At 39.2% G+C, this 14584-nt stretch overlaps 1 protein-coding gene across 9 annotated transcripts in view; it reads right to left on the bottom strand.

Moving 5' to 3' along the window:
- Positions 1-14584, bottom strand: part of LDB2 (LIM domain binding 2) — a 377580-nt gene that overhangs the window by 59940 nt on the left and 303056 nt on the right. For all 9 annotated transcript variants that reach the window (XM_068543190.1, XM_068543192.1, XM_068543193.1 and 6 more), the window contains exons 4-5: positions 7779-7901; positions 5030-5113 (exon numbers count right to left, since the gene is read on the bottom strand). In XM_068543190.1, coding sequence (XP_068399291.1) covers positions 5030-5113; positions 7779-7901 — 207 coding nt within the window. The remainder of the gene's footprint in view (positions 1-5029; positions 5114-7778; positions 7902-14584) is intronic.

Below are 14584 nucleotides of genomic sequence, written 5' to 3'. Positions count from 1 at the left end.
CTCTGAAATTGTTTTCAGTTAGGACTGCTCTGTAAAAATACTGTTGTGTGTGTGTGTGTGTGTGTGTGTGTGTGTGTGTGTGTATAGTTTTTTCTTTTAATGTTCTGATAGCTGTTTCTTTTGGCTTGACTTTAGAAATCACTGTTTTCTGGACACTGGGCTGTCTCTGTATTATGGTTATTTTACTTCTTTAAGAGTTAACTGCTTTAATTCCCTTATCATGTGGTCACGTGTACTACTTTTCCATCTCCAAATGCAATTAAAAGTTCCCTTTGGGTGTTCCAGGTTTTACTCATTCTATGCGTGCATTGTTCTCATGGCTCAGAAGGCCTTTCTTTGCCTTCACTCAGATGGAGCCTTTCTCCAAGGAGGAGGAGGAGAAGTGGAAAAGTCAGAATGAGGTGGGACAGCTTTGTTTCAGAGGCCAAATCCCTCACTCTTAAAGCACCATCTCTCCTGCAGGCCCAGGCCAAGGAGCCTGTCCTCACCAAGATTGGGTGTGCAGGGGGCTTGGGGAACAGGCAGGCCTGAGCCCTGGGAAGCACTGTTGCCAGGACCAGCTTTGCAACCTTAGGCACTGACTGATTTTTATCTGTAAAATGTGGATAATAATTCCTGTCTCATCCTTTTATTGAGAAACAGAGAAGTTCCTGGCTAACTAATGGTGTTATGATGGTCACGGTGGTTCTGAACGGTCTCTGAATACGCTTCGTGACCAGTGCTCTAAGCCAGTGCTTGTTCAACGGTGGGTCACATGTGCTCCGAACACTTGACTAGTGGCCACGCACCACGGGAGTTGAATCACACCTAAACTGCTCCATAGCCCGGTCAGTGGGTTGAGTCCACGGCATGAACTTGAATGTCCTGGCAATGTCCGACTGTTACAGTAGTTTTAAAGTTTTTAATTCTCGTTTTCTGGACTAATCACAAACTGGTAACAAACAGTTTGCAAATCTGCAGTGATCCAAGGACCACAGAGTGAATAGCACGTTTTAGGCTGTGGGCCTTTTGAGGGTTCATACCATGAAGGCCCTGTGGGAAGCCCCGGAGGTTTGCTGGGATGGTTCTTTCCCCGCCACCGACGTCAGTGTTTAGTAAGAGCGTGCTGCTGTCTGCCCAGGTGCCAGCCCATAATTATGGTGACTGCCAGTAACGCTGGTTCATCTCAGTCTCTGAGCAAGGATCCTGTTCCATCCTCAGGCTTGGCTTGGCATTCAGATGGGAAAGGGGGTTGGACTGTAATCCTTTCTCGTGTCATAAAACCAAGGAAAATATGCTGGCTGGCAGTCAAGCCTCATAAAAATAAAAAACAAACAAAAAAAAAACCTTGGCACGATTCAAAACGCTCACTCCAGCCACGGCCACTCCAAGAGGTCACGTCATGTCATTCTGTTGAGGGTCATTTTCCAAAGCTAATTGCTCAATTCTTCCAGGCATTGGACAATACTCTTTTGCTATCTGTAGAAGCTACATGCAGGGACCAATGCTCTTTAGAATGTACCAATCGCAACAACAAAAATTTTCATTCGTTTGAGAAACTAAAGGTATAGGATCAAAAAACATTCCCGTGAAAACTCAGTGCTTTCACTCCCAGTTGAGGACACTGCTTTTTTGAAGGGGTAGATTTATTTAACAATCACAACAACAAAAGGTTATAAATTGTATTGCAAACACCCAGTGACAATGATTATACTTTGTACTGGAAAGGGGGTTCCAAATATATGGCACATGCCTCAGACTCCCTCCTGCCACCCTCCTCGGCAGATGTCATTCATTTATCACTTCTCTTTTTTTCTGATCTATCATCTGGCTTCAGAATCTCAGTGTAGAATTCAAGGCCATGACCAATGTATAGGAGTTGATAAATGGAATGAGACTTACTTGGCTTCCTGGTGAAGTCATTTCAAGTTACATGTGCTCTTCACATGCACGATCGTTTTAACCCTCGACTGAGATTCAGTTCCTGTGATTCACAATGTACGTAATCACTCATGCATGAGAAAACTGGGGCTCCAAGAAATTAAGGCAGTTAATCAATATCGTAGAAGGAGAAAGTGGCAAAAGTGAAACTGGAGCCCTGATCCACTGCTCTGGACAGCACAGGAGGGGACTAGTGTTTATTATGCTTCTCCTGTGTGCCAGGCTCTTTTACTTTGTAACTCATCTAATCTTATAAAATGTAATTTGTGCCAACCTGTGAGACATTATTCTTCCTGATATTCAGATGAAGAAAGTGGGATTCAGAGAATTTAAACGACTAGTTCAAGGCTGTTATGGGTCGTAGGGGGGTTAGCATCTGAACCCACATTTCTCTGAATCTGAAGCACATTTGCTTTTCTTACCCACATGGCCTCCACAGCTCCGCCTCTGCAGAGAACACCGCTGAGAGCAGGACACGGCAAGGGCACTTAGAGGAATGGTATTAATGACAGCAACAACTTGAATATGACTTCAGCGCTCGACATTTAGAGAAATGGTTTGGTTAGCCCCACCCTGGACTATTTGCAGGGTGATAAATGATAAATGGCTAATATGATAACTATGTAGAAACATGCAAAAGTGTTTACCAAATAACGTTAAGAAATTGTATGTACACTGATTACATTTATGCAGAAATTATGCATATTAGATGGATAAAGAGTAAGAGGAAACACAAAGAAAATATCTTTCGGCGGGGATACAGGATAATAAGACTTTTTAAAGTTGCGTTAAACATAATGCTTAAAAAAAGTTTGTGTATCCAAGCATCAGGAAAAGCTGGTCAAAGAAAATAGGTAAAAATAATCTCCCATTAAGAAATGTGTCCTCTAGATCTGAAGGAACTCATTTTCAAAATAATGAGAAGGGAATAATGGCACTTAGAGTAAAAATTAAATGCTGATTCAGAGCAAGTAGAAGTAGTGGTATTAGAATAAAAATTTGACATTGGGAAGCCTGAGTATTTTAAGTGGGAATTTTGCACACTAGAGCGATCTGGAGGCCCCATGCCATGTTTCTTTCATTTCCTTGATGCATTCAACTCTACTTCTCTTTAGATTTCATGGTGAAGTTCTAGGTAGTGACTTTGAAAATGAATCACACATTTTTTAAAAAGATACTGTAGGGCAGGTGAATTCATCCGAGTTCTATTACTTTTTGTGTGTGTATGTCATTCAAAATCTAGTCTTCCATTTACCAAGCTCCCATCCACCAACCATCCATTCAAGAGGCATTTACTGGGTGCTTATCGTGATCTCTCTCCCATTTCTCCTGGCTACTCCCTTCATGTCCCAGCATCAACAGACTGCTTGGAATTCCAACCCCTAACTTCTGCTCCCTCTGATGGAAATGTCCTTCCTCCTCCTTTCTCTGGTTTAACTTTATTCATTCTTTCACACACTACACAGGCATTATCTCTTCCATGAAGCCTTCTCTGACTGATTCTTCTGAGATATCTATCTTGTACTCCCATAATTTCATCTGGAAACTTCTATCATGGTATTCACCATTTTGCATATAATGTTCTGTCTTTATGGGTCTGACTCTCATAGGAGGACGTTTCTTGATAACAGGTGCAACGACTTTTGTCTTTGAATCTTCAGCGTCTTGCCCAGTGCCTGGCGCATTGCAGTGAGGGCATGACTTGGAAACATTTGTCCAAATTATTCTTCACTTACAGAGGAGGAAGTCCGGCCAGGACATTTCAGCATTTCAATGTATGCAAACATGATTGTAGTTAGAGGATTGTGAATACAAAACAAAATTCACAAACCTGCACTTAAGGATAAAGAAACACTAGCATAAACATTATGATGGGGTCGGGCCCTGGAGAAGTGGTCTTTGGAATGTGATGACTGCCATTCCACACTAAAAACCAGTGTGATATATTTTACCCCGTTAGACCAAATACGGAGGCTGTAAGTGTTATGTGGGCAGAGAGTTTTGCCTAACATTTAATTTTTTTTAAATAAAAATTCACTTTTTATCCAAACCAGAAAATCTGTTACATGTTACACAGAGAGTCCCTAAGAAGCCTTAGAAATAAATGTCTGTGTTATAGCATCGAGGTGAATTTCTTCAAGGGACTCTCTCTGGAGGGCACACTGAGCCTCCTCATAGGTGACTGGTCCCTGGGTACAGACGCAGAGGCTGTGAACTCAACAAAAGCACATTGGAAACTTGAGACAATCAGAAGGGACATAGTGCCAAAGCATTTTATGAAAGAGACATTGCTAGCCTTTGAATAATTTATTCCAGGAGTCATACAAACATAGAGAAGAAGCTCAACACTGACAAAGTCTAGGTTTGATGCTTTTTGTTAATTAAACCCAATCGTCTGTTGATCACAAACACACACACACACACACTGTGGTATAAGACATACATATTGTGCTACTATTCACAATTGTCATGACAAGGAAACAACCTAAATGCCCATCAACATTTGTAAATGTTGATGTGGTACATGCATGCAATGGAATATTACTCAGCCATAAAAAAGAATGAAATAATGTCATTTGCAGCAACATGGATGGAACTAGAGATTATCATACTAAGTGAAGTAAGTCAGAAAGAGAAAGGCAAATACCATATGATATCACTTATATATAGAATCTAAAATACAATACAAATCAACATATCTACAAAACAAAAACAGACTCAGATATAGAGAACAGACTTGTAGTTGCCAAGGCGGGGGATAGGAGAGGGAAGGATTGGGAGTGTGGGATTAGCAGAGGCAAGCTATTATATATAGGATGGATAAACAACGAAGTCCTACTGTACAGCACAGGGAACTAGATTCAATATCCTGTGATAAACCATAATGGAAAAGAATATGATAAAGAATGTATATATATGTATAACTGAATCACTTTGCTATATAGTAGAAATTAACACAACATTGTAAATCAACTATACTTGAATAAAATAAATTTAAAGAGATATAAGTATTGTGCTATATTACCTCATTTTAATTCCTTGGCTCAAGATACATATAAACCTCTAAATTCAAACTCAACAGGAAATATAATCAACCCATTGGTCTTACCCTGAGGTAGTTGAGGGTGAAATTTGTTAGCCCCATCCTGGTGATGTTTTTGGACAGTTGATCCAGGACCTGAGGATCTTGTGCCTAAACAGGAGAAAAATCGTATATTTTACCCCTGTAAGATGGTACCAACAAGGTCCTCGACTGTGCTACAGCTGCTGAGAAATACAATCTGCACCTTGTCAGTTTTTCTCAGAGGGGCAGGCCGCTGGAGATAATTTAATTTACATTTTGAAGACACTTGAATATAACACTTAAGGACACTTTTGGATCAGTGGTGCAAGACCCATTGCTGGGGAGACTCAAACTGAGTCAGATGGGAGAAATGACTTTACTTCCTCTGTGAGAGGCCCTGTGCCTTCAGGAGGAGGGTCATTAAGTCCAGCCAGGACACCTCCAAGGTCCCTGGCACTGCCGCCCACCCTGCCCCGAGGGAAGGTGTGGTGTGGATTTGGCAGAGCCATGCTTTAGGACTGGCCTTTGCTGCGTGTTGTGACAGTGTTGTTTTTAACAGCTTGGAGTCGAGAGGACTAAATGTGAAAACTTTGCAACTGCCATGAAATATACACATATATTAAAAAATTCTAACTCTCTTCCCCATTAAGAGGAGGCTAGAAATAGATGTCCTCAACAATTTTCATCCTGCAGGACTGCAAGGGTATGCATAATATTTTCCAAAGTATCAGCCACAGAAAAAAAAGATGTAATGTTTTGCGGGCCACCCCCAATGTTCAGTTTGACCAGAAAAAAATGAAAATTCTTTCTGGATTCCATTGTAAAGTCTCTTAGTTGATGCTCTTTCTTTCTGTTTGTCTTTCCTTCTTTTTAAACTGATATAAACTGTTGCTAAACAGAGGAAGTCTTAAGTAAACGTCCCTTTGTCTCCACATCTGCATTCATGAGACCATCTAGGTTATACCAACACCTTAATTTATTCTTTTTTTTTACTTTAATTTTCCTCACAGTGATACAACCAACTGGCTTTGTGTATATAAATAAAATGTAGGAGAAACAGTCAGAGCTTGTCACTTTTCATGCCAATTTCTGGAAAGGGGATCCTTTGTGGATGTGGAGCTGGTATTTATTGAACCCCTTCCAGGTTCCAGGAAGAGCTGGTTCTATAGCGACGCATCAAATAGTTGTGGTCGACCTCAAGGAGCTCATATTGCAGTTGGAAGACAGGACGATAATAAACCCATGGAAGGATATTTTTGCTTTCGTCATGGCCATTGTTGCTGATAGCCAATCACCAATACTTGCAGAGGTCCTACTATGTGCCAGGCACTGGCCTAAGTGCTTATGTGCATTAACTCTTAATTTTCAAACCAATCCTCTGAGGCAGGCTCTATTACTATACCCATTTTATAGATGAGGGACTGGAAGAACAGAGATGTCATGTCACTTGCCCAAGGTCACACAGGAACAGGGATTCAAACCCGTGTGTTCTCAGGCCCAGGCTCCTGACCACTACTCTACGCTGCTGCTTCTCTGTCTATTTTGAGACTAATAAGAATGGCTACTCCAGACTGCTTCAAGGAGAGTGAAGGGTGTGAACTGGGCTTTGAAAATTGAGGAGGACTCGGGCATGGATGGGCAAAAAGAATGTAGCAGGAGAGTGCCCAGCACTCAGGTGTACAGCAGAAAGCACAGGGTCGGCGGAAAGGGTAGAGATTGGACAAACCAGATGGTAGGAGGGTGTTGAGGACAAAAGCCTGGGGAGACAGCCTGGGTAGGAACAGAGGCGAGACAGACAGCTTCTCGGCCTGGGTGTTAGAGCCAGGACCTGCTGAATCGAAATCTTGTTTTGTCCCTTTTGGGCTGAAAAGCATTGGACAACTTATTAAACCTATCTGAGCCTCCATTTCCTTACTTCGAAAATAGGAGTAATAAACAATTCACCTCTTCGAGTTACTGTAGGGACTAAATATAAGGTGTACACAATGCTTAGCACAGGCCCGGCGTATCAAACACCCAGTAAACGCTCACTACCGTGACTGTATTCTCTTTTCATTGTACAGGGTCTTAAAAAAATCAGGCTCATTCAGTCTGATTTTGCTCCAAAGCATTTTCGCAGAAACTGCTGCATCGCGCATTCTGGAAGAGGGATTTATTTAATTTGATGCTATGTGACTCCTTCTTAAGGGACTGACCTGACGAGTTCCTACCAAGTCTTACCTTTAAAAATCTCTCTAGGTTGGCATCAAATCCACCCTTGCACCTCATTTGTGCTCAATAAATTTGATGTGATTTATGGCCAAATGCAACCAAGAGGACCCCAGGTGTTCTGCTCCTTCCCAGCGCTGTGGTTAGGAAGGGCATGGACACGGATCTGAGGTATGTGAGCCCCAAGTCTTGCCGGATGGTTCTAATCAAAACTGGAAACTGTTTCTCTTACTCTTTGTTCTATTTCTTTGCCCATTTATACACAACAGGTTTAATAGCCCAGGCAGAGCAGTGCTTGATAATGACTGCATGGAATTTAAGAAAAGTACAAACTGTTTATTGAGGTAACCTCAATTTGGAGTTTAAAATAATAAATTATTTTTTAAAAAGGCTCACAATGCACCAAACTCAGAAACAAAGGAGGGGAAAGGGGCCTGTGGATGAAAATGGTTGGGGGAAAAACTCATAATTTAGAGTTAATCACCTAAAGTGTGAAGACTCCGGAAGTTCTTTCACGGTGAGAAAGCAGGGCTTCTCCTTTTTGAGTAAAATGAGGGGATGAAAGGAAGTTACTTAAGTTACTTACATGCATGGCAAGAATGCTTCTTGGGACTAACTCTCTGTATTGTCTAATGGTAAAGTGCCATGTTTTTATTCTCATGAGATCATCAAAGGTGAACTCCAAGATCAGTCTGCCTTCTGTACACACCTGGAAGCAACAAACAACAGACTCAGTGATTAGGTACTTTGTGATCACCACATTTTTGTAACTCACAGGTCAGCCAGTCAGCATGGTCTCCCTGACTCCCCTTGGGCAGTGCTGGATCTTGACAAAAATGTGACACAGGTGATGTATCCAAGGAGAACCAAGACAGGTGTGAGATCTGGAATCAGTGGGGTCAAAAGACAGCACAGCTGCTCACTAGCCATGAGCTAATGGTAACTCGACTAGTTACTACTGAAACTCCAGGAGCCCCCATTTCTTCATTTGTAAATATACAGACAAAACCCATCTTATAGCAATGATATGTCAAAAACTCCTGGCACACAGTGTGTCCCCCACAAAATTGGTACTCTTTCACCTCCTTTTTTCTCCACTTTCATTATGCTTCTACCATAGGAGTTTGAACTCTGTTCTAATCTTGGTTATGCTACTCTGGGAGAAAGTATCTAATAAAAGTATTCCTGCTTACGTATGAGTTACTACAAGGTTGCCCAACCAGAGAAAGTTTTCATTTCCAAAGAGAAATGCCAGAGGGCAACGCTTAACCCAAGGCTGCGGGTATCAGTTAGTGACACGTGGAAAATAGAGGCACATTTAGAATATATTCCTTGAATCACATCCTATCAGCCATGACAAATTCTGCTTGCGTAAAGGGCTTTGGGGGACCCAAATTAATTGAAGAAAAATATATATTATTAATGAGACAGAGTTTCTGAGGCTCAGAAACTCCCTGATAGAGTGATCAGTGACAGGGTAGCAGTTTTATCTTCTTTTGAAAGTCAGATGATTTTTGGCATGTAGTTCTTATTTTATTTACCTTTCTTTTCACTGTTAATGACTTTGAAATGAAAGAAAATGCTGGGTAGTCTCATGGCACTCATTCTATCTCAACTATATAAGAGAGGAAGTGGAGGCATAATATTGGTTCAGTTGTAATTAAACAATTACAGTTCATTATTCAGCCCATGTTTGCCTTAGAGAAGCAGTAGAAAATAATGGATGGAATCCTGACTCTATTTTCCACTTATTTTGCAACTTTGGGAAAAACAAATAAATTCCTTAAGTTTCAGTTTCCTCATCTGTAAAATGAGGATAATGATATCCTTAGGTAGGACTGTTGGGAAAGTATATTAGATTAAATTGTGTATATAGATTGCCTAGTATTGTATCTGACAGTAAATGATAATTTAAAGATGAAAGACATGTACCCAAAGAACACAGAACCCTAGACCAGGGGTTGTTGTAATGTCTTATCTGAGACATGGGGGGTTTATGAGCAGTGTCTCAGGGGCTTTGCTGGGAAAAGCTTAGCCTCCGCCTGGATGCTGAGATTCCCACTCACTTTCTAGACTCAACCAGAACAGCTTCAGTTTTATCTGTTTTAAACGTTGGACTTCTGATCAAGCCTTTTCGAAGAAAGATTTCTCAGACTGAGAAAAGAACAAAACTTTGGAAATCACTGCACTACACATTAAAAAAAAAAAAAAAAAAGCAATCAACTGAATAGGGAAAATGATCATGTCTAAAACTATAGTCCATGAAGATAATTAGCAATTTATATCAACCTTTTATGAAATATTAATAATCACTTCCTTCTTTGGGAATTTAATACAAAAAGCCACCATTTATTGAGTTCCAACTATGTCCTAGGCACTGGGTTAGGTGATTTCTATTCTCTCTAATTTAAGGTAATATTTTCTTTAAACAAGTGAAATACCAGTGCAGGAGAATTAGTAACGTGTTGATAGGGCACCACTTAAGAAAGATGCTAATAACATCTGCCATCTTCATTTTATCAAAGGTCTCAGAAGCACTGTCAGATAATTATTGATAATCTGGGTGAAGACCTCTAACTCAGAGCCAATTAGCAGAATCTGTGGGTAATTTCAGGCATTGGGCTCTTTGCCCCAAAACTCCTTGGCTGAGTGGTCTTCAGAGCCTCATTTTTGGCAACTTTGCCATGAGAGTCAAGCACAGTGACATTGGGGAAGACTTCAGCGTCCCCATCTCACTCCTCTAGAGCCTCATCAGCATCGGAATTAATTTACCAAGGTTTTCAAAAGAGTTGCATGGAGATTAAGACACGCAATTCCCCCTGGAGTGTTAACATGACAGAAGCCACCTGCAGTGGAGGCTTTCACAAAGGGGAGGTAACTGCAGCCAGACATTGACAGAGGAATGTATTGACAATACAGGACAGGGAAGGGATATCTGGATGCTACAATCCTTTTCTTTTAAAGAGGGGGGATTATTGGCTGTTTAAACAAATATTAGCCCAGTTAAATGTCATCCTTTTTTTATTATCTAATCTGTTTGTTTTGTGTTTATGAACCATAAACCCAAGCAGAGCGTGGTTTCGGTTTACTTCTACTGGAATAGAATTTCATAAAGGGAAGGCCTGGATGGAGTTCGTCTGATGAATTACTCAATTGGAGCAGCTCTAAGGTCAAGTTAAACTGTGTTTTTTGTTTACTGTGACATAGCAAACCAGCTGAGGACTCTTCATGCAGGCAAACTGCTACGGGCCTACAAAAGGGAACATCTTAACAGCCTTGGACTCCTCCTTTCTCAGCCAAAACCAAGAAATCATCTTTATCCAAGGCATAGCATGTGCAAAAGAGGAATCCTGAGAATTGAATCTAAGTTGATTGTGTTGGGTGTTTTCTTTAAGGGAAATTAAATGACTGACTTCCTTGAACGAAAAGATGGAAGAGAATTTGGTCACTGCTAATCTTCCCCAAGTAATTCTACCCACAGCCTCCACCCAAGCACTATGCAGTCTCTCCAACTCCTGCCCGCATCATGGAGGTTAAAGGAAACTGAAGGCTTTGTGATTTATTTTATATGCAACAATCAGCAAATGGAATAGAGGCACTTAAGAAAAAAAAAAATATATGTATATATTCCTTGTTTGGAAATTGTAAAAAAAAAATGGGCATAACTTATGAAGGCGAATTAATGTTTTCTCTTTTCAGAAAAATTCTGTGCATTCCTTATAATCAATACAATTAATGTAGCTTTTATCTAAAGTTGGCCTTTTTTTAAAAAAGCTGTCTTTCACTTGGAATCCAAAATCAAAAGGGTCCCCAATTAAGAAAACATTTTCTGTTGTGCTGAATTCATGTTACCGTACTGTGAGCTCTGACATTTTGTTTCTGTGGTAACCAAAATCAGCTGATTAGTTGGCATGGCAACAGAAAAGATGTAATCCCAGCAGACACACTCTAATCAATGCCCCCAGCACAGATGGTCTCCGGAGGATCAACAAGAAAGAGGCTGGCAGGCGTTCAGCGGATCACGTGCTAGTTTGAGACTAGGCCAGGAACAAGAGAACTAAAAAAGAACATTTCTCAAACTAACCGGTAGCTTTTTAACCCTTTTCTTTCTTTGACTAATTGTAAAGCAATACTGACCATGTAGTTGTATAATAAAATGATTCTCATGTAGCTTTTATGAAATACAATGTACTTTTTAGGTGGGGATGTTCATTTAATTTTCTTGGCCTTTATGCTTTGAACAGCATGCATGGACTAGTGCTTTTAGATTAACCGTTGCAAAAAGCTCATTGTGTTTTACTTCGAGATGCTGCATATGTAAATGCATATGTCAATACATATATATATACATTTATTAGAGCAATACAATCATTGATATTATAGTAATTTGGTTAGAGTCAGGATAAGAGCGTAAATGTATAAATCCTGGAGTATAACATGGTAACATGGTGTACAGGCTAAGGTAAGAATGATGACCTAACTGTCAAAGACATGAATGAGGATTCATATTGGAAAACTGGTTGGTATTTCCATGGTCCTTTTCTGCAGCAGTAAATAATTTCATAATAAATAATTGAGATCAGAAAAAAACATAAACCTATGTTTACAGAAGTGATAAGGGTGTCCAGTAAAGGCTGTAATTATGGTTCCAGCTTGTGAGCCCCCAAAATAACCCAACATGTGCCCCAGAGAGGAGTTCTTTCACTATCTGCCAGAATTCACACCCTCAAATACAATTCAAGGGGTCTTTGACTCTGAAAACCTTGGTGACTGCTCTTCTGATAATTAAGCCTTGTTTCCAGTTTGATTCGAAATTGAATACAGAAAAGAAAGACTTCATAATGTGTGTTTAAAAACTCTAATTCCATATTTATCCATAATCTATAATGTTCCTAGGATCAGGAAATTGCAAAACATGCAGTATGGTCCTGAGGAATATTAAATATTACTGTTGATTAGGACTGTGGCTGATTTTTTTTTTTTTTTTTCCAAGTGTCCATCGACAGATGAATGGATAAAGAAGATGTGGCACACACACACAAAATGGTCTTTATGAGCATGTTTACTGTTAAAAAAAAGTAGAAGCCCTGCCAGAAAGACTTTATATATAATGTATTAAACTTATTAATGTCTGAGCTTTTTATTTTCCAAATTTCATAACATTTTCTAATTATCAGTGCTAATTTTACATGATGCTACATAGGACCAAGTTCTCTAAAAAAATTGGCTCAAATAAAAGTATATTTGGACTGTGGCTGATTTTTGATTCACCAGTTGACCACATTTTCATAAAAGCAACTAAGAAATGCTGGGTCAAATGCTATTTGGAGAATTAGAGTTTATTGATATTCTAAATTAGAACATGGCGATAGTGCCTCACATAATGTGCTAAGTAATGCCGTGTACTAATAGCAGGCTCCCCTTTAAAAAATTCCAAACTATTTTACTTTGTGATACTGAAATGTCATTAGCCCCCTGTTTTCTACTAAATAGCCATATTATTTTATTACATAAAGATGACTTATTTTGAATTAATATAAGAACAAAAGAAAAATTGGAAAGATTCTTTGGGTAGTATAATAATCACCAAGGAGCAAAAAAAAAAAAAAAAAAAGAGGAAAAAAAAAAAGAATGCTTTGGAATTTTCTAAAAATAAATGTGCATAATTAGCATCTGGACGAAGTCCACACAGCTAAGCTACATTTCCCAGAAAGGAATATTTTTCACCACAGTATAGAAATATTCATTACAAGAGCTGGCAAATGTATTGCTGTGGAGTAGAGTCAGATGGGTGATCTAAATAATTAAAGCTTGAGACCAAGAGAGCTGAGTTCAGGAGATTGTCCCGTCTGGGAGGTGAGTACCATCTGAGAGGGCAGTGCTCCAGGACAGGGGAGAATGCAACAGAGGAAAACCTTAGTTTCTTAATTTGAATGAAAAAAGCACTTTATCAAGTCATCGAAAGAACTGGATTCTTTTTGATTTAAAACCAGCCCAGAAGGTACAGCACTATATCTTCGGAACAACTGACGGTGCTCATTGCTGAAAAAGTTTTGGTCTGAGAAAGAAAGAAATTGAGGAAATAGATGAAAGCGCTATTTCAACATGCATGTTTATTTTCAGCGGCTACAGGCTTTGGAAGTAGCTCCTTCATTATGGGAAAGTTTTATTTACATATCACGGATTTCTTTTTTCCCTGAAAGCATAAGGAATTGGTGTGTTTTTCTTGAATGACCTAAAAGTAACAATAAGCCTACACAAACGATAATGAAGCAACAGAAAAAGGCTTTCTCTGCAGTGCTCAGGCTTTGTGATGCTAGAAATGGCTCAGGTATCCACAAGGTGATGTAAATGTTTTGTATCTCCGAAAATAGGTGAGCCACAGACAGAGTAAACCATCATCTAGGTGATCATTCCTTTTCACACAGCAAAACGCTCTTTCCAGCATGGACTTTCACATGCAGTGGGAACTTTCCTCTCTGCTCAACTGTTAAAAAGGAAGAAAGGGAAAAACCCATCTCCTCTTCCACATTTAAAATGTCTATTGACAAAAATCAAGATACCATAAAATCAATGGCATTTAATGATTAGCTTTTGCATTTTATAAGCATTTCCTTTGCTTATAAGCATTTCCTTTGGTTTTTTCCTCCCTCGTGGGCACCGGAAAGGTTAAATCGCACCGTGATCAAAGAATACTTTAAATAATAAACACTTTATAGCTACTCTTTCCGCAGAATGGTGCATAAGTAACAAACACATCTTCAGTTTTATAATTGGGCTTCTGCAATTAACCCTGATAATTCAACTTCTCTTAACTATAAAGAGAGGGGTGTCATTTGTGTTTCAACTAAAAGAGATAGCTGCTATCGTTGATATTACAAATTAGTTTCACATTGAATCTTAGTCAAAATGCGATGAACTAGTGTTCATTAAAATAAACTTCCGTTCGCCAGATTCTTTGACTAAATATTTATTCTTACTAATTTTTCTCCTTGGGAGAAGATATAAAGGGATTGTCTATAGTGTTCCATTTACATTTTTATGTTTTTGTGTTCCTTAAAGATTATGGCTAGTTGAGTTGTGGTTTGTTGATTTTTTCCCCTGCTTGTTAATATTTGAATTTAGCTTTAAAAATTGTTTAATTTTAGTAACAGAACACAAATACTGACCGCACAGTAATAGGAGAGTGTTCTTTTAGTTGTAGAAGACCCTTTGTATAAAAACCAAAATTCTATGTAATATACAACATCATGGACTATAGTGAACAATACCTAGTATCTTTCAAATATTATATATTTGAAAGATACTAAGAGAGTGGATCTTAAAAGTCTTCATCACAAGAATTGTAACTATGTGTAGTGATGTATGTTAACTAAACTTATTGTAGTAATC

The sequence above is a fragment of the Eschrichtius robustus genome, chromosome 4, assembly GCF_028021215.1.
Source record: "Eschrichtius robustus isolate mEscRob2 chromosome 4, mEscRob2.pri, whole genome shotgun sequence".
In the NCBI taxonomy this organism is placed as follows: Eukaryota; Metazoa; Chordata; class Mammalia; order Artiodactyla; family Eschrichtiidae; genus Eschrichtius; species Eschrichtius robustus.
The sequence above is the reverse complement of the archived record's forward strand: the minus strand, read 5'-3'. Positions and strand labels throughout refer to the sequence as shown.